This window comes from Cebidichthys violaceus, unplaced genomic scaffold (genome assembly GCF_023349555.1).
Source record: "Cebidichthys violaceus isolate CVI_PGR_0920_01 unplaced genomic scaffold, fCebVio1.0.p SCAF_212, whole genome shotgun sequence".
NCBI classification, from domain to species: Eukaryota; Metazoa; Chordata; class Actinopteri; order Perciformes; family Stichaeidae; genus Cebidichthys; species Cebidichthys violaceus.
In genome coordinates this window covers 32,170-51,870 of record NW_027176387.1, presented here as the reverse complement: position 1 = coordinate 51,870, position 19,701 = coordinate 32,170, and the positions used below count along the sequence as shown (strand labels likewise).

The 19,701-nt window shown below is 43.3% G+C and overlaps 1 protein-coding gene across 5 annotated transcripts in view; it reads left to right on the top strand.

The window, feature by feature from the left end:
• The window catches only part of nvl (nuclear VCP like), a 24,112-nt gene extending 4,411 nt beyond the window's left edge, over positions 1-19,701 (top strand). For 4 of the 5 annotated variants that reach the window (XM_068717488.1, XM_068717490.1, XM_068717487.1 and 1 more), the window contains exons 4-24: positions 679-731; positions 849-939; positions 1,042-1,102; positions 2,287-2,529; positions 3,129-3,234; positions 3,344-3,420; positions 3,616-3,750; positions 6,536-6,637; positions 6,821-6,938; positions 7,641-7,785; positions 10,464-10,770; positions 11,450-11,671; positions 12,768-12,872; positions 13,261-13,323; positions 13,602-13,721; positions 14,051-14,150; positions 16,391-16,497; positions 16,768-16,844; positions 16,969-17,060; positions 18,826-18,923; positions 19,520-19,701. In XM_068717488.1, the coding sequence (XP_068573589.1) occupies positions 679-731; positions 849-939; positions 1,042-1,102; positions 2,287-2,529; positions 3,129-3,234; positions 3,344-3,420; positions 3,616-3,750; positions 6,536-6,637; positions 6,821-6,938; positions 7,641-7,785; positions 10,464-10,770; positions 11,450-11,671; positions 12,768-12,872; positions 13,261-13,323; positions 13,602-13,721; positions 14,051-14,150; positions 16,391-16,497; positions 16,768-16,844; positions 16,969-17,060; positions 18,826-18,923; positions 19,520-19,564 (2,467 nt within the window). In that variant the 3' untranslated portion in view covers positions 19,565-19,701. The remainder of the gene's footprint in view (positions 1-678; positions 732-848; positions 940-1,041; positions 1,103-2,286; positions 2,530-3,128; positions 3,235-3,343; positions 3,421-3,615; positions 3,751-6,535; positions 6,638-6,820; positions 6,939-7,640; positions 7,786-10,463; positions 10,771-11,449; positions 11,672-12,767; positions 12,873-13,260; positions 13,324-13,601; positions 13,722-14,050; positions 14,151-16,390; positions 16,498-16,767; positions 16,845-16,968; positions 17,061-18,825; positions 18,924-19,519) is intronic. The other variant, XM_068717491.1, reaches the window with a different exon arrangement.

Sequence of the window (19,701 nt, the reverse complement as noted above, 5' to 3'; positions counted from 1 at the left end):
TGGTTGCCATCAGTGGTGTTACTGGTGTTACTGGTGTTACTGGTGTTACTCGTGTTACTGGTGTTACTTGTGACTACAGCTGACCTACTGCTATTTTGTTTACCAGGAATGAGGGCGGACACACTAACTGACACCACGTATCAGATAAAACACAAACTACAAAATGTTTCCTTTGATTACTGTAAGACAGTTTTATTTATTTTATGTCACATTTGTCTGAGCTGATGTATAACTGCATTTTATCTGAATAAATCTAAATATAAGATGACTTAAAATGGCAACCCGATTTTCAGTTTTGGCAACCAAAAGCTGATGCCTGATGGGCAACATGGCAACCACTTCTAAAATTTAGTGTTGAGCCCTGGTTTATCAAAGTATATAATCACAGGTGTAGAAGTACTTTTTCTTGCATTCACTTACTCTACCTTTATTGACACGTATGAGGTGAAACACCTGTCAGTAGAATACAATAAAGTTCAACAGCAGCACAAAGTACAACCCTAAAAATGAGCAAACCGTTGAATCAACACCTCAAAACGTTTGCGCCTCCATAACGGTGGGGGTTATTGCAGGCTGTTGGGTATGACTGCATTTGTCTTCACTAAACTGGACACTGAGTGTATGTGCATGTATGCTAAATAAAAGTGATGATGTGTTTGGTTTATATTGCATCTTTAGAATGGAGTATGGCAGGAGAAACAAGACAGCGTTCAGGATTCAAGTGGAGAAAGGTAATAGAGGCGAAAGCAGAGTGATGCCGTATTAAACGTCCAGTGTTCATGATTAAAATCTCTTGGAATATGATCTGCGAGTTCTGATTGTTTTTCTTTCTCCATCCTCTCTCCTAGTGTATGATGCAGTCATGAAGGACTCCGGGCTGAATGATCTGGAGAGCAAACACTTGGCTAAGAGAGCCAAGCACAGCCACAATGACACTGGGTATGGGAGCCTCCCTGCTGACTGCCTGGTTCACCGGTCCTTCCTTCTAATGTGCTCTCTTTAAATGTGCAACTAAGGCCTTACGAATCTGTGTGTTCACAGTGATGACGGCAGCAGCTCACAAGAGTCCTCTGACAGTGATGACCACGTTCTGGAGAACACGGTAAGACGCACAGCGATGGTTACATTTAAGGGATTAAGTTCATATGTTGGTCATAGAATTCTGACTGGTGGAAGCTTATGTTACTGCTCTCTGTGGATGTGTAAAGCTCTTTGCAGGCTCCTCTCCTCACCAATATCAGTGATGCTCAGTAGATGGGTACCAGTGATGTTCTGTGTGGTTTTAATCACCTGCTGTAGAGCTCTCCTGACCTGGACCGTGCACATCACATGCAAGTTTGTACTGTTTCCAGTCAGGGTGCTTTTATTGCTTCTCTGTAGAAGTTGACAATTTGGCACAGGAATCGTGCCTTTTTGAGTTTCCTTAAGAAATACAGCTGCACTGAGGGATAAATTATCACATTGCCATATATCTTTTCAGGGTCGCTCAAAACAAAACAAAGTCTTTATTCGTCCCGCAACTTTAAGACTGACCTCAGTTCTTTTACAAGCAACAGTCCTCATCCGTGCCTCCTTCTCTGACGCAAGTCAGACGGGAACGGCGGTGCGTTCAGGTGAGCTCTGGTGTTTTATCAACTCCGTGACTTCCGGTCGTAGAACCGGAAGTCCACCGCGACCTCCCCGGGCCTTGACCAATGGGAGGCCAGCGTTGCGTTTGGGTGAAGATTTCACACGTAGATGTTAAACGTTCCTCGGAGCTTGCTGTTATCTTCAACTCAGATCAGGCTTTTGGCTGAACAAGCAGGCCCACGTTTTTTCCTTTGTTCAGCGGCACATGGTGACCACAAGCACAAAGTCAGACCCCAACATTAGTGTCAGCTAGCTCCAGAGCTAACAGCAAGCCTTGGCAGGCTGTCCGCTCTGGGGAACGTTAAACTTAAAAGTTCGAGTGCGTGATAGCTCCTGACCCTGGGCAAGATGGCTAACGAGCACTTTTCTCACATGTTGTAAACTTTTGTAATAGTAGACTGTTACAAAAAGTGTCAGACTCACAGACACATCCCTCCTTCCACACATCGTAGCTACGTCAGCTTGCTTTTAAGAAATAAATGAACACACCCAGCGTGGGTAGATTTGTAGGCCTGTCTTACGAAAGATCATTTTCCTCAAATATGATAACTTTATGCCTCTGGAACGTTTTAACATTTCCTATTTTGCAAAGCTGGCACAGTCCATTTTGACAGTGACATCTAACCTTTCCTCGTTGCTGATTTTTGCCATTCACAGCCCACCAACCACATGAACAGCTCTCTTGCGTCTCTCTACCGGAAGGGTCACCCTGACTCCAGCGGCTGCTCACCTGGGAGAGATCAGCCTGCTGGCTCTACTGCCAGCACAGCCAACCTCCCTCCTAGTTCGGGGACGCTGGTTTCCACGGGAGGCTGGTTTATCGATAGAGGCAGAGGTCCGGAGAAGAGCAACATCCTTATCGACCTGTGTGAAGAGGAGCCAACTAATACAGCAACAAATGTATGTTTTAGTGGAGGGCACGACTGCACTTAACAACACAGTTAACATGCTGACATTGTAACTAAGTAGGTAATAACTGTGTTACTTTCTCTAATTAGCAGTGAATTTGCAGTGAAGCTCTATATGTAACATATACACAGGGGTGTTGATGAGATGGGTAGGTTCCAATGTCTTTATTGGGTCGGTTTACTGTAAACAGCAATAAGATAAGTGGGTGTACCCTGTACACCTGCGTATACCTTCCACCACACCACTGCTAACACATATTTTACTATTGCATCTGCCCTTCGATAAATTAACTTATCCCTCACTCCGCCTCAATTGTGAAGTGAGTGAAGTACGGAGCTTGTTATGAAATGGATGCAGTTGTTGTGTTGAGTAGATTTGATGCATGTGAAGCTGATCTGAATACTCAGCGTTCAACATGAACGTTCATTTGGATGAGATCAACAATGAGAGGTTCATCTGCTGCATTTGTCATTCAGGATTGTAAAGTTAATTTGGCTCAAATGAGGTTTATTGCCAGTGAGATTCTTCTGTTATCTTCATTAACAGTTAGGGTTAGGGTTTCATGCTCTGTGTAACTTTTTTGTCACCAGCAGACAGATGTGTCCATGCTGGAGCCTGAGAAATCTCACAAGAAGTCCAAAAAAAAGAAGAAGACATCCTCTGAAGCTACAGAGTCTCGAATCTTGAATAAGAAAGGTACCACCATGTCTAGTATCTAGTATATTTTGAATAAGTTAACCACAGTCCACTGTGACAACTATTTTGCACTCAATGTATATTTCTTTCTGTATAAATGATTTCTCAGCAAAATCAAAGTCACCAGAGCTGCAGTATCCCACTGTGAAGTTTGAGGACGTAGGAGGCAATGAGGAGACGTTGACAGTAAGTACCTTTGTCCTGCTGCTTTGTTTGACTCCGTGCCAAATGTTCTTCTACAGTGAAATGGGGGTGGCTGCACTGCATGGTCACTAGCACTGAAGGTTTTTGAATCCTACACAGTGAGGCTGTTATTTGGCAGCATATGTTATGTTAGGCATTTGTATTGTTTTAACTTGCAATCGTTTTCCATTGTTACAGGAGGTGTGTAGGCTGCTGATCCACATGCGTCACCCAGAGGTGTACCAGCAGCTGGGAATGGTTCCTCCGAGGGGCTTCCTCCTTCACGGGCCTCCTGGCTGTGGAAAGACTCTGCTGGCTCAGGCTGTGGCTGGGGTGAGTACAGGACGGTGCTTATGGACACCTTTCTCCTGAGGTCATGAAGCTAGAAGTGGTCTAGAATGGTAATGCTCAGCTTCCCTTTGTTCCAGTGTCTCGTGTGTAATGCTGGGTGGTATGACCAAAACGTTTTATTCCAGTGTTTTATAAGATTCTGGTGCTTTCACGGTATGAGCTCGGTAGAGTAGGTTGTCCACTAACCAAAAGATCGACAGTTCGATTTCTGGCTCCTCCTGTCCTAAGTGTCCTTGTGCAAGATAGTGTTCCCCAAAATTAGATTTGATTGTGTTATACTGAGTCAGTTGATTTTGTTGTTCTATTGTTATACTTGGGCTATGCATCTTCTATAGTAGACCTTTAATACTCCAATAACACTCCTTCTGAAACACTGCAGAGATAAAGTGGTGTGTTTCTATATTTAGTTTAATAGTTTTACTTATTGCTTTTTTTGTGTTATTTGTAGTCTATAGTGTCGCTCTATATAACATATAATAATAGTCCAAATACTTATGGCCCTGACTGTAAGCTGTGTCACAATCTTTCTAATTTTGCCTCTTTACTCGACTCTAATGGATTTGAAATGAAGCAGTCAATATGTGGTTGAAGTGTAGAAATAAAATAGAAAATAAACATTTTGAATCAACTCCAGACTTATTAACTGCATCGTTTGTCATGTAATAGTGACAGAATAGGCCACATCTGGCCATGAAGCCGTCAGTGTGACAGTCCAAATACTTATGGCCCTGACTATATAATATAATATATATATATATATAATACACTGCTCAAAAACATTAAAGGAACAATCTTTTATCAGGGATTACACTTCTCTGATAATGATGTGGTCAGGTCAGTAGCAGAGGGGGTTGTTCATCAGTTTCAGCTGCATTGGTGTTGATGGAATTAACAACAGGAACACTAGAGGGGCAACAATGAGACAACCCCCAAAACAGGACTGGTTTTGCATGTGGAGGCCAATTCAAGTTTCTCCCTCTAGATCTCTTTGACTGGTTTTCCACTAGTGTTGGTTTTAGCTAGAGTCATTATCACTACTGGCAGCATGAGGCGATTTCTTAACCCTACAGAAGTTGCACAGATTGTCCAACTCCTCCGGGATGGCACATCCACGCGTGATGTTGCAAGGAGATGTGATGTCAGCACAATCTCCAGAACATGGAGGAGATTCCAGGAGACAGGCAGGTACTCTAGGAGAGCTGGACAGGGCCGTAGAAGGTCCTCAACCCATCAGCAGGACCGATATCTGCTGCTTTGTGCAAGGAGGAACAGGTTGAGCACTGCCTGAGCCCTGCAGAAGACCTCCAGCAGGCCACTGGTGTGAACGTCTCTGTCCAAACAATCAGAAACAGACTTCATGTAGTGTGCCCTGTGCTCACCGCCCAGCACCGTGGAGCTCGATTGGCATTTGCTATAGAACACCAGAATTGGCATGTCCACCACTGGCGCCCTGTGCTTTTCACAGACGAGAGCAGGTTCACCCTGAGCACCTGTGATGGACGTGAAAGGGTCTGGAGAAGCCAAGGAGAACGCTATGCTGCCTGCAACATCGTTCAGCATGACCGGTTTGGTGGTGGGTCAGTGATGGTCTGGGGAGGCATATCCATGGAGGGACGCACAGACCTCTACTGTCTGACTGCCATTAGGTATCGGGATGAAGTCCTTCAACCCATGGTCAGACCTTACGCTGGTGCAGTAGGTCCCGGGTTCCTCCAGATGCACGACAATGCCCGGCCTCATGGGGCAAGAGTATACAGGCAGTACCTGGAGGATGAATGAACTGATCCTATCGAATGGCCCTCACGATCTCCTGACCTAAACCCGACAGAACACCTCTGGGACATTATGTTTCGGTCCATCAGACGCCGCCAGGTTGCTCCTCAGACTTTACAGGAGCTCACTGATGCCCTTAGACAGATCTGGGAGGACATCCCACAAGACACCATCCGTCATCTCATCAGGAGCATGAGCGACGTTGTCAAGCATGCATAGAAGCACGTGAGGCCACACAAGATATTGAGAAGCATTTTGAGTTGCAGAAATTTAATTTTGGCAGAATGGACTAGTCTGCCACATCATTTTTTCACTTTGATTTTCGGGGTGTCTATAAAGTGAAGCCCTCTGTAGGCTGAAGCTTTTATTTCCATCAAAAGATGTGACATCCTTTCATTCCTAAGACATTAAACTGTCCAGATCAGTATAGATATCCAACATCATTTTTTTCACATTGAGATCTGATGTGTTTTCAAAGTGTTCCTTTAATTTTTTTGAGCAGTGTATATTATAGGATGCCTACAGCCTGGAATCAACAGCAGCCAGCCAGACAGGCATGTATGCATGCAGAGCTGAGGCAAATGGTATACAGGTAGATATTGGGTTTGAGGGTCCTCCATCAAGAACATGTGAGGGTTTTGATCCATTATTAGTACTATAGAGAACACCCAAAAAGCTTTTAGACAAAATGAGCTATAGTTGAATAGTTATTTTATTATTTTGTCTGAGTGTTCAATTGTTGTAGTATAAAGAGCAAAGGTACTACACAGCCAACCTCATGATGTTGAGCCTTAGAGGACAAGTGGAGAGAGAGACGCTGCACATGAGCTGAGGTTTAATCCTCTGAAGTCAGACTTTGGTTTTGATGTTTGGTTCAGGTAAAGAGTGCAATATTCTTCAAACAGTTTTGGCCTAAGAAATAGCTGCTAAAACTGCTGCTTTGTTGTGTACTTGTTCAATACATCACGTTAAATAAAGTGATTTTGCGTTTCAGGAGCTGCAGCTACCCATGTTGAAGGTGTCCGCTCCGGAGCTGGTGTCTGGAGTGTCCGGAGAGTCTGAGCAGAAGCTCAGAGAGCTGTTTGACCAGGCTGTGGTTAGTAGTGGTTTAATATCAATCTAGATTTCTCAACAGAAGACCAGGGACTGGAGGAGGTACATCGGCACATCTAACCAGATACCCAAGTGATGTTCCTCTGGTACTGCTGATACTGTATAACTGGTGTTTTGATATGATGATATGCATACCATGTCTTTCTCTCTGAACTTTCCCCTGCAGATCTCTGCCCCGTGTATTCTGTTCATAGATGAAATAGATTCCATCACCCCTAAGAGAGAGGTGGCTTCTAAAGACATGGAGAGGAGGATCGTAGCCCAGCTGCTAACTTGCATGGATGGTACGATACAGAGTGACATGTAAATACTGTAACAAGCAGACTCGCATGAAAGACTAGACACGGTGATATTACAGCTTCTGTCTGGTCATAAAAGTTAACATTCTGTCAAATAGTGGATGGGTTGCTGGTCGATGAAATAATACATCATTAATAAGGAAAATATGAATTTAGGTACATTACCCGAAAGGTGAGCAGAGCTGCTGCTGAAAGACGCTGTGCTCATTTACACACGAGGAACAGCAGCTAAAAGTTCAGTTCTGATTTCCCAGTCAAGTTTATGCATTATTCATCATAAGCATACGCCGCCTCCCTCCCTTCCACCACAGTCTCTACTCAAGTATCCAGCCAAATCTCAGCAAAACACAGGACACCACAGCTCATAGCGCAGCATATTAAACTTGGCTGGTAAAGAGCTGCATGTGCAAGTTCTGGCGCGTGTAAACAGATGCCATGTAAGAAGAATGCCATCAAATACACAAGGATAAGTCATATGTCGCATGAATTCTCCAATACACAGATTTAACTACCACCATAGCCTCACCGTCACTCAGCCCACATCTGATACCACTAAATGATGCTGATTGAGGCTCTGCTGGATATTCCATATTATACAAAAGATGAAGCGATTTGTCAAGAAAAAAGAAATCGTCATGTGACTTCCACAGGTGAAATGATATTTTACTGGTGTTTGCCTCCTGACAGACTTGAACAGTCTGACGGTGACGGCTCAGGTCATGGTCATTGGTGCCACCAACAGGCCGGACTCCCTGGACCCCGCCCTCCGCAGGGCTGGACGATTCGACCGAGAGATCTGCCTCGGTATCCCTGATGAAGCGGCTCGTCTCAGGTCAGCCAAACGTGATTCTAAATGCTTGATGTAGTCCTCTACTCCTCCCGAAAAGCAGTCGACTGGTCAATCAACTGCGGTAGATGTGTCAATTCTTTTTTTAAACCCAATAACTGATAAATTCTCGTCAAAAGGGTCTTGAATACAACCAGTTGTGGTTGTATAATGGAGGCAGGACGCGCCTACGCTCTGTGAGGCTGTTCACAAATGAGCCGTGATCGGACTGGACTAAACCCAGCAAGCTTTTCTAAGCTGGTTGTACCGTTTGTCTGGAGTAACAACTAAGCGACTGCTTTCTTGCAGGGATAGCGGGAGGCATTGCCGCTGCTTTAATTCAGCCCCAGGAAATTTTGCGCATCAAACACAAAATTTCCTGCATTCTGGTGAATATTTATGCGCCAGTTTATGGTTGAAAAGTGTCAGCGCTGCTCCACCGTTGTAGGGTATGTAAATGGAAACGCATCTAACAGGCATTCGAATAAACGGCATCACCCAGATGTGTCGATCACTGGGACAAAGAAAAACGAGCTCCTTATCCCCACTGCTTTTAAGCAGCCTTTAGACCCAAAAGCAGGATGGGATGAAACAATAACTGAAGTAATTGGTATTTCTATTTTAGCAATAGTTTATTTTATAGCACATTTTAAAAATATGAAGTGATTGTCAAGGAAAAGGGGTGGGAGGGCAGTAAGTCACCAATGACTAGTGTTTTTTTAGTCTGTAAGATCTGATGTTTTATGTTTCTATCTACAGCAATTTCCCAACAAATACAGGCAGGTTGTTTACAGTAATCTGGTGGCTTAGGGTCCGGGGGCATGAGCTGGAGAAAATGATGCAGTAAAAGACTCACACAGTTTGTAAATAGCTCTTATTTTCCATCGTGAGTTGGTGAAACCACTTATATCATCATATCGGACGACGCTATTTAAGCTATAATTGTAATATAGCTCACCTTGTACGTGGTCACATAGTTTAGTGATTAATGTTACCATGGATGGATAAAACATGAAACGCTAGTTTTGCTAAAAATAAAGTTGCATAAGAGGCTGTGATGAGCCCCAATTACTGCACATCTCCCTCTGTTGTGTGTCGAGGTCTGAATGGTGATACTGTAGCAGTCTGGGGTCGTTTTCAGCTGATGTTCACCAGTGATGGTGTGTTTCATACCTGGGCCTTCAGTGCTGCCCTACTACAGTAAGAATCAACTCCTAATAACCTCATTATGACGCCACAGCTACGGGTTGTTTGTTTTGTGTAAAAACTGCATATTCACATAACACTGCAACATTTGACAAGAGAAATCAAATGTTACATGAAGCTCAACACCTACAAATACACTAACTGCGGAGTGCAGATACATGAATACGTGACGGGACGCTTCGTCATTAACGGACGATGCATAGAGTCTAAACAATGTAATTAACACGAGGACAAACAAACTCACAAGAACCAGTCACATGTATTCATATGACAACGAAGTATGACAAAACATTCCAGCAAGGCTGCACATTTAAGAGCTCGGGCCGTTCAACTATTATTTACATCAGAGGAACAATATTAACCATAAAAAATGACACCATAGACAAATGAACACAGTAGTAACACTACTGCAGATGTAAAAACACAAAAGCAGTTCACTTACCACAGCTGCTGTTCACTCACAGACAAAGTCCCTCCTCCTCTCTCTGTGAACAAAGAGTTCAATGACGCGGTTGTTCAGAACATCGGTGCGGTTCAGGTCCAGTAAGAAGTTCTTCTAGATTCATGGACGCCAGTGAAGACAGTCGAGCCTCCCGTTATATTTCTGGAATATGTTTTGATACGTTTGAGGGCTGAAAATGTCCGCTCGACAGAGACAGTCGATACTGGGATTGTCACCGCCTAACATGCCTGTATGCCAGACGCACGCTCTCCACCTTTCTGCTGAAGGAAAGCAAGTAGATCAGCCATGGCATCCATTACAGTCAGTTCTGTTTTAAGCCGTGTCAGATCACCACACAGAGTTCCTTGACTCTGCGTTAGGCTGGAGAATACGGCGCCTCTGGCACCTCAAAGAACACGCCCAACATGTCAAACTAAAGGTGTGATTGTTTGAAGACTATGACAATCAACAATATTGTCCCCATTTACGTAACCTGTTTCCTGCAGGACTCTTCTTACTTAGAGAGAGCATGGAGGTGAAATGTGATTGGATAAGAGCTCTACTTAAAACAAGCTGTGCTGGAAGCAGAGCAGCAGAGGAAGACAGTAGCTGTGCAATGAGATAATAAGCTAATGGGAAAAATAATTAGAATACATGTAGTATATTTATGAAAAAGTATAAAATAGCTATAAATTTGTGATTCTGTTGAGGCCAGCAGAGAAGGCTTTGCTGGTCCTGACGTCCACAAAGTGAACAGCCGTGCGTAAAGGCACTGTGCTCTGACTTCTCTTTATCAACATCAGTCCTCCATGAAGTCTGTCTAACCTTTGATCATTTTGTCAGTTAGAGTCCACTAATGCATACTAATGATAAGTGCACACATCGTGCAGTGGTTAGCTTTGTGACTACAATTGCTTTAAATCATGTTTCCAGTAGATTTGTCCTCCTTTGAAGTGAACACAGAAATTATATGCATTCTGACTGTTGATACTCACACAGTTTCAATAGTGAAACAGAAGGTCTTCTGCTCTCTCAGGATCTTGAAGACGTTGTGTCGAAAGCTGAAGCTGCTGGAGGACTTTGACTACCAGCAGCTGGCCCGGCTCACCCCGGGCTACGTGGGCGCGGACCTTATGGCTCTGTGCCGCGAAGCTGCCATGAGCGCTGTAAGCAGGGTTCTGTTGGAAATAAGAGGACAGAGCCAAAGCCCGAGCGCTGCCGAAGAGCTTTTAACAAGCGGAGTTCAGACTGAGGCTGCTGTGACGGACGGAGAGGTCAGAGAGCAACAAACGACAGACATCAACCCTGTACCTCAAGAAGAGCCGGGTATGAGGAACCTGCAGGTATGAGGAGCTCCAACAATACACTTCAGAAGCCGTCACGGTTAGTCATGAAACACCTGTGGCAGGACTCTGCGATCATTTAAAGGTTTAATCTTCTTTTTAAACCATATAAACAAGGCTTTTAATTCAAATATTCAGAAGATTAGTCTACATTCAAAAAAGATTGTGTAAGTCTTAGATTGTAATGTTGGAGTATAGAAGAAATACCTACTAGATATGTAGTAATTAAATTATGATTTTAAAGAAAGACTATTTGCTGTAGTTAAGCTGTGTATTTACAACTGTGAGGCGGTAATTCTAGGTTTTACTGTGCTTTCTTAGACTGCCATCACTTTGCCACAGCACAAGCGAGAAGTGTTCACATTCAAGCCTCTCTCTCTTCATTTTACTATGTGAAGAGTTCTGTAAAGCCAGCTCGTACTTATTCATTATTACTACCTTGATTTGTGTTTCAAGTCATGCTTTTGGTCTTTGAATTTGAGGGACTTGGGCCCCTAAAGTCCTCAGTCCTTGAATTTAATGCTGATGAAGTCGTGGGAATCCTGTTAATAATGTCATGTTGGTAGTTTGAGAGTGACGGCCATCTCCACTTCTGTTTTGAGTTTTGGTTGAGGGGCCTCTAGACTACGATGTCTTTCTTGCGTTCCTGTTGTTCTAATGCGTTGTGTTGTGTGTCCAGCAGGGGGATCTGTGGCACCTGCTGCACTTGTTAAAGACCACCGCGACGCTCTCGGAGGAAGAGCTGGCCGGCCTGTCCATCCTCATGTCAGACTTCCTGGGCTCTCTGTCCAGTGTCCAGCCTTCAGCCAAGAGGGAGGGCTTTGCCACCGTGCCTGATGTCACCTGGGAGGATGTGGGAGCCCTGCAGGACATCAGAGAGGAACTCACCATGGCCATACTGGTAAACAAACCAAGCTTCTTCATGATTCACATCCTCGATCCAGACTGATCCAGACTATTGTCATAGTGTGTAATAGAGTTTTACTGCTGCTGTCCCTTTTCAAGTAACAAGTCCCTGAATATCAATGCAGAGTGAACCCATATAAAGCAGCAGTGTGTTCACGTGAACGGAGCAGGTTAAGAGCATTTAACGGTGAAAGTCACGGCGAGAGGAGGAACTTGAGAAGCCGCGGCGTCTTTTAAGTCGCAAGTTTGGGAGCATTTTGTCTTCCCTGTAACTTATGACGGGATGATGGTGGTGGACAAAAGCGTTACGGTATGTAGGGACTGTTTAAAGAGAAAGACGAACGATAACGGCATTACATCGGACATGTCCACACACATGAAGCGCCACCATCACGGTCTGTCAGCGGCGGGGGACACTCAAAATCTGGTTAAAGTGCTTGAGCCACGCTACCAAATCCACTTCAGTATGAAGATTGTTCCTCTGTGAAAAGGAACACACACACACACACACACACACACACACACACACACACACACCTGGAGCAGGTGCTGACAGAGTGAAGCTAGAGGTCCAGTAGTAATATCTCCGTCACCACAGACAGGTCTACCCTCTCCACAGACCATGGAGGTATTCTCATCTTTATGAAAACATTTTAAAGTTGTAGACCATTTCACAGTAATGTAAACATTATTTAGTGTAAACATGATTGTGTATCTGAATGACATCACCTGACAGGAAGTAAACATAGAGCTAACTTGTTTCCTCACAGTTCAGTGTAAACAGTGAAGCTGCTCACTGGCTGTTTCTTTCTTTCAGTACTGATCAAAGGACGAGGTCGTCAACACACCTCATGTTAGACTTAAACTCAACAGAGCTGAGGATTCTTCAGTGTTTTATTTTGATTTATTTATTTCATTTTGTTTTAAATTGGACATCTTCAATAGGTTTGTTTTTATGTAAGACTAAAGCCCAAAGTTTTGTGTGTGTGTGTGTGTGTGTGTGTGTGTGTGTGTGTGTGTGTGTGTGTGTGTGTGTGTGTGTGTGTGTGTGTGTGTGTGTGTGTGTGTGTGTGTGTGTGTCCATCCTTCAGGCTCCAGTGCGTTCTCCAGAGCAGTTCAGGGCTCTTGGGCTCAGTGCTCCGTCTGGTGTGCTGCTGGCTGGACCTCCAGGATGTGGAAAAACACTGCTGGCCAAGGTCTCCCATCACACCAACACAACTAATTATACCTACTAGTTAAGTAGTACTAGTGGTAGTGAACTTAATACTGAGTAACACAGCACTGCAGTATATTTGAACAGTCTTCGTGTTATCTAGAATGTTTAGCCTTACAATATCTAGTATTCTATAATTGTAATTGCATTTTGACAAAACACCAAAAGCTGTGCTCGTTGACTCTATCTGGCGATCTGCTAGAGATGCTGCACAGACGTGCTGGGCAGATGGAACTGTTCTTCGTGAAGAAATAGTTCCAGCATTTTTTGACAAAAAGCTTCAAGTTTTTGTTTTGTTGCCTAAAATCTGGGCTAAATAAGTAAAACTGTGGGGCCAGGTTTTTCACTGTTACTCTGCTGTCTCCCGTCAGGCGGTGGCCAATGAGTCGGGCCTCAACTTCATCTCTGTCAAAGGTCCAGAGCTGCTCAACATGGTGAGTCACTGAGCTGTTTCCTTCATAGGGTCTCCCTGTGCATTGTTGTGGAGCTGGATTATAGTATAGCCAACAGACACTGACCTATCTCTGAGAGACTCGGCAGTGTGCATCAGTAGCTGGTGTTTTCATCATGTCCTACCAGTTTGTGTTGCACTATATATATTGTAAAATACGGTCATCTCCTTTGTCCTCATCCACTACACCATGAGTCATTGAAGGCTGTTGTTAACATGATGTGGTTGCACTAACTGATGGGTCTCTGCTTGTCTGGGCAGTATGTGGGAGAAAGTGAGCGGGCTGTCAGGCAGGTCTTTCAGAGAGGAAGCAACTCGGCTCCTTGTGTCATCTTCTTTGACGAGATCGATGCTCTGTGTCCTCGCCGCTCAGGCCACGAGGTGAGAGGGATGAACTTCATGACGTGTAGCATGTTGCCCTTAACCATCAATCACAATACCTAAGCGTACCATACAAGACCAAAAGATTTCACCAATACCAAAACTGTCGACTTTATTCTGTTGCCACATATCACTAGAAACTGCTCCTAACAGGAAGAAAACATGTTTTTCCTATAGCTACAAGAGCAACTAGAGCAACCCACTCATTGTTGTGTGTGTGTGTGTGTGTGTGTGTGTGTGTGTGTGTGTGTGTGTGTGTGTGTGTGTGTGTGTGTGTGTGTGTGTGTGTGTGTGTGTGTGTGTGTGTGTGTGTTCGTGTGTTCGTTCAGTCAGGAGCCAGTGTGCGGGTGGTCAACCAGCTGCTCACAGAGATGGATGGCTTAGAGACTCGACGGCAGGTCTTCATCATGGCTGCAACTAACAGACCAGGTACAGATCCAGACACGCGTGAACCCCACAGGGTACAGATCCAGACACGCGTGAACCCCACAGGGTAACCAGAGACCTGCTGAGGTCTGAACCAAGCTGAGATGGTGTCAGCTCATTGGCTCAGCAGAAAGGGAGGGGAGCTGGAATTGTATTTTTTGGGCAATTTTTTGCACTTAAGTAAAATTTGTATGTACTTTGATTTGAGTAATTCCATTTTATCCTACTTCATTCTTTTATCCACTTTATTTCACAGGGAAATATTGTACTCACTACATTACAGAGCTACTAGTTACGTTTCAGGTTATGATTTAACATAAAGAACGTATAAGTTTATAAAATACCAGTGCATTGTTCAAGATTTAAAGATCCTCCACGGATGGCAGCTCCATCCTGTTAATGTGCTGAGCAGTTTTCACCACCTCCTGTAGAGCCTTGTGGTTGAGGGCGGCGATGCAGCCGTTAAGGATTCTCTCAATGGTAGAGTTGAACCTCCTCAGCCTGCGGAATAATTAGAGCCATTGTTCGCCGTTCTTGTGGTCACTGTGGCTCAGTGATCGGTGGTTTGATCCCTGGCTCGTCCGTGTCGATGTGTCCTTGGGTAAGACGCTTCACCTAAACTGCTCCCATAAGCTGTGCCCTCCTGTGCTCTGTGGCCCCTGGCTTTCCTCTCAGCGGCTAGGAGGGCCCCATCAGCCCCAGTAAAGCCGATGGGTCATGCAGATTTTTACAAACAAAACTTTTGAAGAGTTTATTTTAGACTTATCTATTAGACACAGTTTTAATAATAATAATTAATTTTATTATCATTATTATTAATTAATGCTGGGCAAGTTCACGCGTTATTATCGCGTTAACACATTAATTAATTAACGTGGACAATTATTTTATTTTTTTACATTTTTAACGCAAGAACCGGTGTTGCGGTTTAACCAGGGACCCTGTTAACTGGAGACCTTCAGACAAATGCGTCAATTTGCAACAGCTGCCGTAACTATGACAACAGAGGCATTGGTTAAACAGTAACACCTGGCAGCAGTGAACAGCTGTTAGTGTGGCATCTCTTCATCTCCCTGTTTCCTTCACCTTCATTCCCCTGGGTCCTAAGTCCCTCCATGTACAGCTTGTTATCACCCTCTATGTACCAACGTACATTTATTACAAATACTACACATATTACACGGTACTCAGCGTATGTATGTGTCTGACCAAAATACAAAAAAAGCAAAAAATAAATGATTAATTTCAATTATTTTTGGATTGTTTTTAAAGTGTTTTTGTTTGGAATATGTATAATAAGCATCATTTAGTTATCGCTACTGAGAATTTAACAAACATAAAAAAACATGACATTTACATCTATTACACATGAAGATAAAGTTGTGAACACTGAATATCTATGATCAGAATCATTATAACTGTATTTTAACTGCTACTGTGTAAAGAACACTGCTGTTAAAAATAACATGGTTTGTTTAAAGTGTTTTAAACCAAATGATATTGCACTTTTGTTAATATATATATATATATATATATATATATATTAGTTTTAAAATAAAAGTGCGCCATACACTACTTTTGAATTCATTATTGAATTTTGCGCGTAATAATGCGATTAATCAAGATAAAAAATTGTAATCGTTGCCCAGCACTATTATTAATATAACGGCCTGATAGATAAGTCTCTTGCAGACAATTGGTATCCTCAAATAAAAAATGAAAATGTAGTCATATGTAAAATAATACCATTATTATTATTATTATTATTATTATTATTATTGTGAATAAAACTGTGTCTGAAAGATGAGACTAAAATAAACTTTTCGTATATATAATTTATTTGTTAATCTGGGTCGGGACTGGAGAGGCAGTTATCATATTGGTCTGGATGGTGACTCTGTTTTTGTAACGTACAGTAAACCAGCAATAATAAAGAAGAACAGGCCTGCCTCTAATATAGACCTGCTTCAAATAAACGTCTCTTCTCTCCTGCAGTTGAGGTAAATAAAGGCCTTGATCTTTATTTGAGGAAATATGGATATTAGTCAGGGGACATCTTTTGTGAAATCATTTTACTTTTGACACTGACCACATTATGCTGAAAATACATCTGTACTTTAAAGTAAGTAGCATTTTACTGGTAATGAAGTACTTTACCTTGTTGTATTGGTACTTTTAATGAAGAATAATATCTAAATACTTCTTTCACCACTATTTTAATGTCTCGTCTCGTCTCTCGCCAGATATTATCGACCCTGCCATACTGAGGCCAGGTCGTCTGGATAAAACCTTGTATGTAGGTCTGCCACCTCAAACAGACCGCCATGCCATCCTGCTCACCATTACTAAGGTACGCAGGGCCCTCTCCTGTTAACCAGAGGTACAGCAGAGGGCCCCAGTAAAGTGACCCCTAGTGTCATTTTATAAGCTAGATGTTTATTTTTCAATTTGACTTCATTTGTTTTTTTAAACCAGTACAGGTATATGTTGGAAAGTCGTAGTTTAGTTGACATTTGAAGGCGCTAGGCTACCACTTTCCCCCCGCTTGCAGTCTTTGTGTCAAGCTAGGCTAACCACACCTAAGACCATGTTTGAATGCACAGCTGTTGATCTTCTGTAGGGAGGAACCAAACCTCAGCTGGAGCCGGATGTCTGTCTCCAAGAGATTGCCTTCGACGAGCGCTGCGATTGCTTCAGGTAATTCCCAGCTGGAAGCGGCAGCTTTCCTCGTACACTTACTGGGCATCTTCATACTGTTTCTCCTCCGTTTAGTCTGACGGTTGAACTGGCTTGTGTTGCCGTTTGTTTGTTTGTGATCCAGTGGAGCTGACCTGACTGCGTTGGTGAGGGAAGCATCTGTTAATGCCCTGAGGGTCTACATGAAGTCTCAGCATTCCCAAACTACTTCTTCTGGTAACTTGACTTGTATCTCTGCATACCTGTACTGTCTTTAAAGATGCAACAGTAATGTATTTTTCAGATTCGCATATTATTAGCGATCATCTTGCTATATATGTTTGGGGTGGAGTTGATTGATTCGGTATCCTCGCACTTTCCATTGAACTAGTGCCAGAAATGTGACCTTCCACTCTGATCTAATGAGCCAGTATCACCTTAATAAGATGGTACAATTCTGTTATTAGCTAATTAGATTCAGCGCTGCAGTCAAAAGCACTACAGTCTAAAGTTTCAAGATTCACTTGATGCCAAGTCCACATTAGGGTTGAGTCCGAGTCCAAACAACAGAACGGTGCACATTCAGTCGTCTTTTTGTTTGTAGTGCATTGTGATAGACCGACAATTACTTAGCACAGTCATTTGGATTTAGAAAGGAAAAAATACAATATTAGAAACAAAATATTCCTGCAAAATGTTACAGGCTGACTATGATAGGCTGATATACACTGCCTGGCCAAAAAAAAAGTCTCCACCTGGATCATCATGCCTAGTGCCTACTGTACAAGCCTGTGGGGGCAGTGCTATGATCTGGGGTTGCTGCAGTTGGTCAGGTCTAGGTTCAGCAACAGTATGTGCTCAAAGAATGAGGTCAGCTGACTACCTGAATATACTGAATGACCAGGTTATTCCATCAATGGGTTTCTTCTTCCCTGATGGCACGGGCATATTCCAAGATGACAATGCCAGGATTCATGGGGCTCAGATAGTGAAGGAGTGGTTCAGGGAGCATGAGACATCATGTTCACACATGGATTGGCACCACAGAGTCCAGACCTTCACCCCACTGAGAATCTTTGGGATGTGCTGGAGAAGGCTTTCAGCGGTCAGACTCTACCGTCATCAATATGAGATCTTGGTGAGAAATTAATGCAACACTGGATGGAAATAAATCTTGTGACATTGCAGAAGCTTATCGAAACAACGCCACAGCGAATGCGTGCCGTAATCAAAGCTAAAGGCGGTCCAACGAAATATTAGTGTGACCTTTTTTTTTGGTGGCGACTTTTTTTTTTGGCCAGGCAGTGTATTTACACGCATTCTAAAATGAGGAACAAAGACACATGATGAAAAATAAGCGTTACCTGAACTAAATGACAGAACAGGGAATGTTCTGACTTGATCATATACTGTGTGTTTACTCCTTATGCTAACAGGCTAACAGAGTGACAATACATGCTGTAGAAAAGGGGGAAAACATGATTCACAGTTGTAAAGTGTTATTGGAATGTGGAAGTGGAAGTTGGACAATGGTAAGTATAGTAACTTTCACAAGCAGCAACCTCTGGTGGAATATGGAAGTGCCAAGAACTACATTTCATAGACCCCCGTGTTAAAATGGCCAACTTTACAGAAGATATACAAATATTTCTTTACAGCCTTGTACTAAAAGAAGGTTTTGGTCCCTATAGCTAATTCCCCTTTACATGACATATGTACGTATTGGCTTAAAGTGAGGCATAATTGAGAGCATGCTGCTCGCTGTCTGCTCTACTGCGTCACCTGGGCCCGCCTCAGCTCCACCTCAGGCTGTGTCATCACCGCTAAGATGCCGAAAGCCACCTACGTTGAGCTTCACAGCGGCTGTTCGGAGACCTTTAGAGACCATGCCCATAATTTAGATGGTCTACTGACAGAATATAACAACAAACCAAACAGGCTGTGTCTCATGACGAGTTGATCGTGTTCATTGACTTGAATGTATGTTCATTGTTACACACAGGTCACACATTCTCTTCTGGCTCAGTCGCTGACATCAGGGTGAGCAAACAGAACTTTGATGATGCCTTCAAGAAAGTCCGTCCATCTGTGTCCAAAAAGGTAAAGTGTAACGAGTACAATGATTGCTGTGCGACATGTGAAGTGGGCCAACAAGGTGTAGACTGAAATGCATGAACATAACAGTGTTATTTTTGACACCTCTTAAAAGTATTTTAGGGTGTACGATGTCTGTGCAGCCTCACTCCTGGCAGAACATGTCCGCGTTTACATCCAGCAAATTCCTCACCTGAGCTAACCGCTGCTCCTTTAAATGATGACTGTTGAGAGAGTAAGATCGGGGGCAGAGTAGAGCGCATAATGCCTTCGACATAATAGGGAAAAAAGACATTTTCTCCTCAAATCCAACAATGTCATTTTCCCTTTTTGTCCGGACCAAATTAACCAAACCACAGGTGTAAAATCACCCTGAAACAGCAACATACATGAGCTTGGCCTGTTGATTGACGGACTGTGTCAGACGGAGACCTCTGTGCTTCACCTGTAAGTCGGTCAGTCGGCTGCCGTTTGGTGTGAGGAGTGCCAGGGAGAAAGGCGGGGCTGACGTCCTTTTTTTAGATCCTTTTGATGGCGCTCAGACTCAGCACAGCTGTGAAACCCACAACCATACAGACTGTTCCTCTGTGTTCCCTCTGCAGGACCAGAGGATGTACGAGCAGCTCAGAGAGTCCCTCAGCAGATAACGACAAGACCAGAACCAGCAACGGTTCAACTCTGACTTAAGTTACTGGTGAATAATTATGTAATATATGTATCTTATTATGGTGGCATCATAATACTGATTCCTGCTTTTATAGTAAAAGTGTGTGTAGAAACCAGA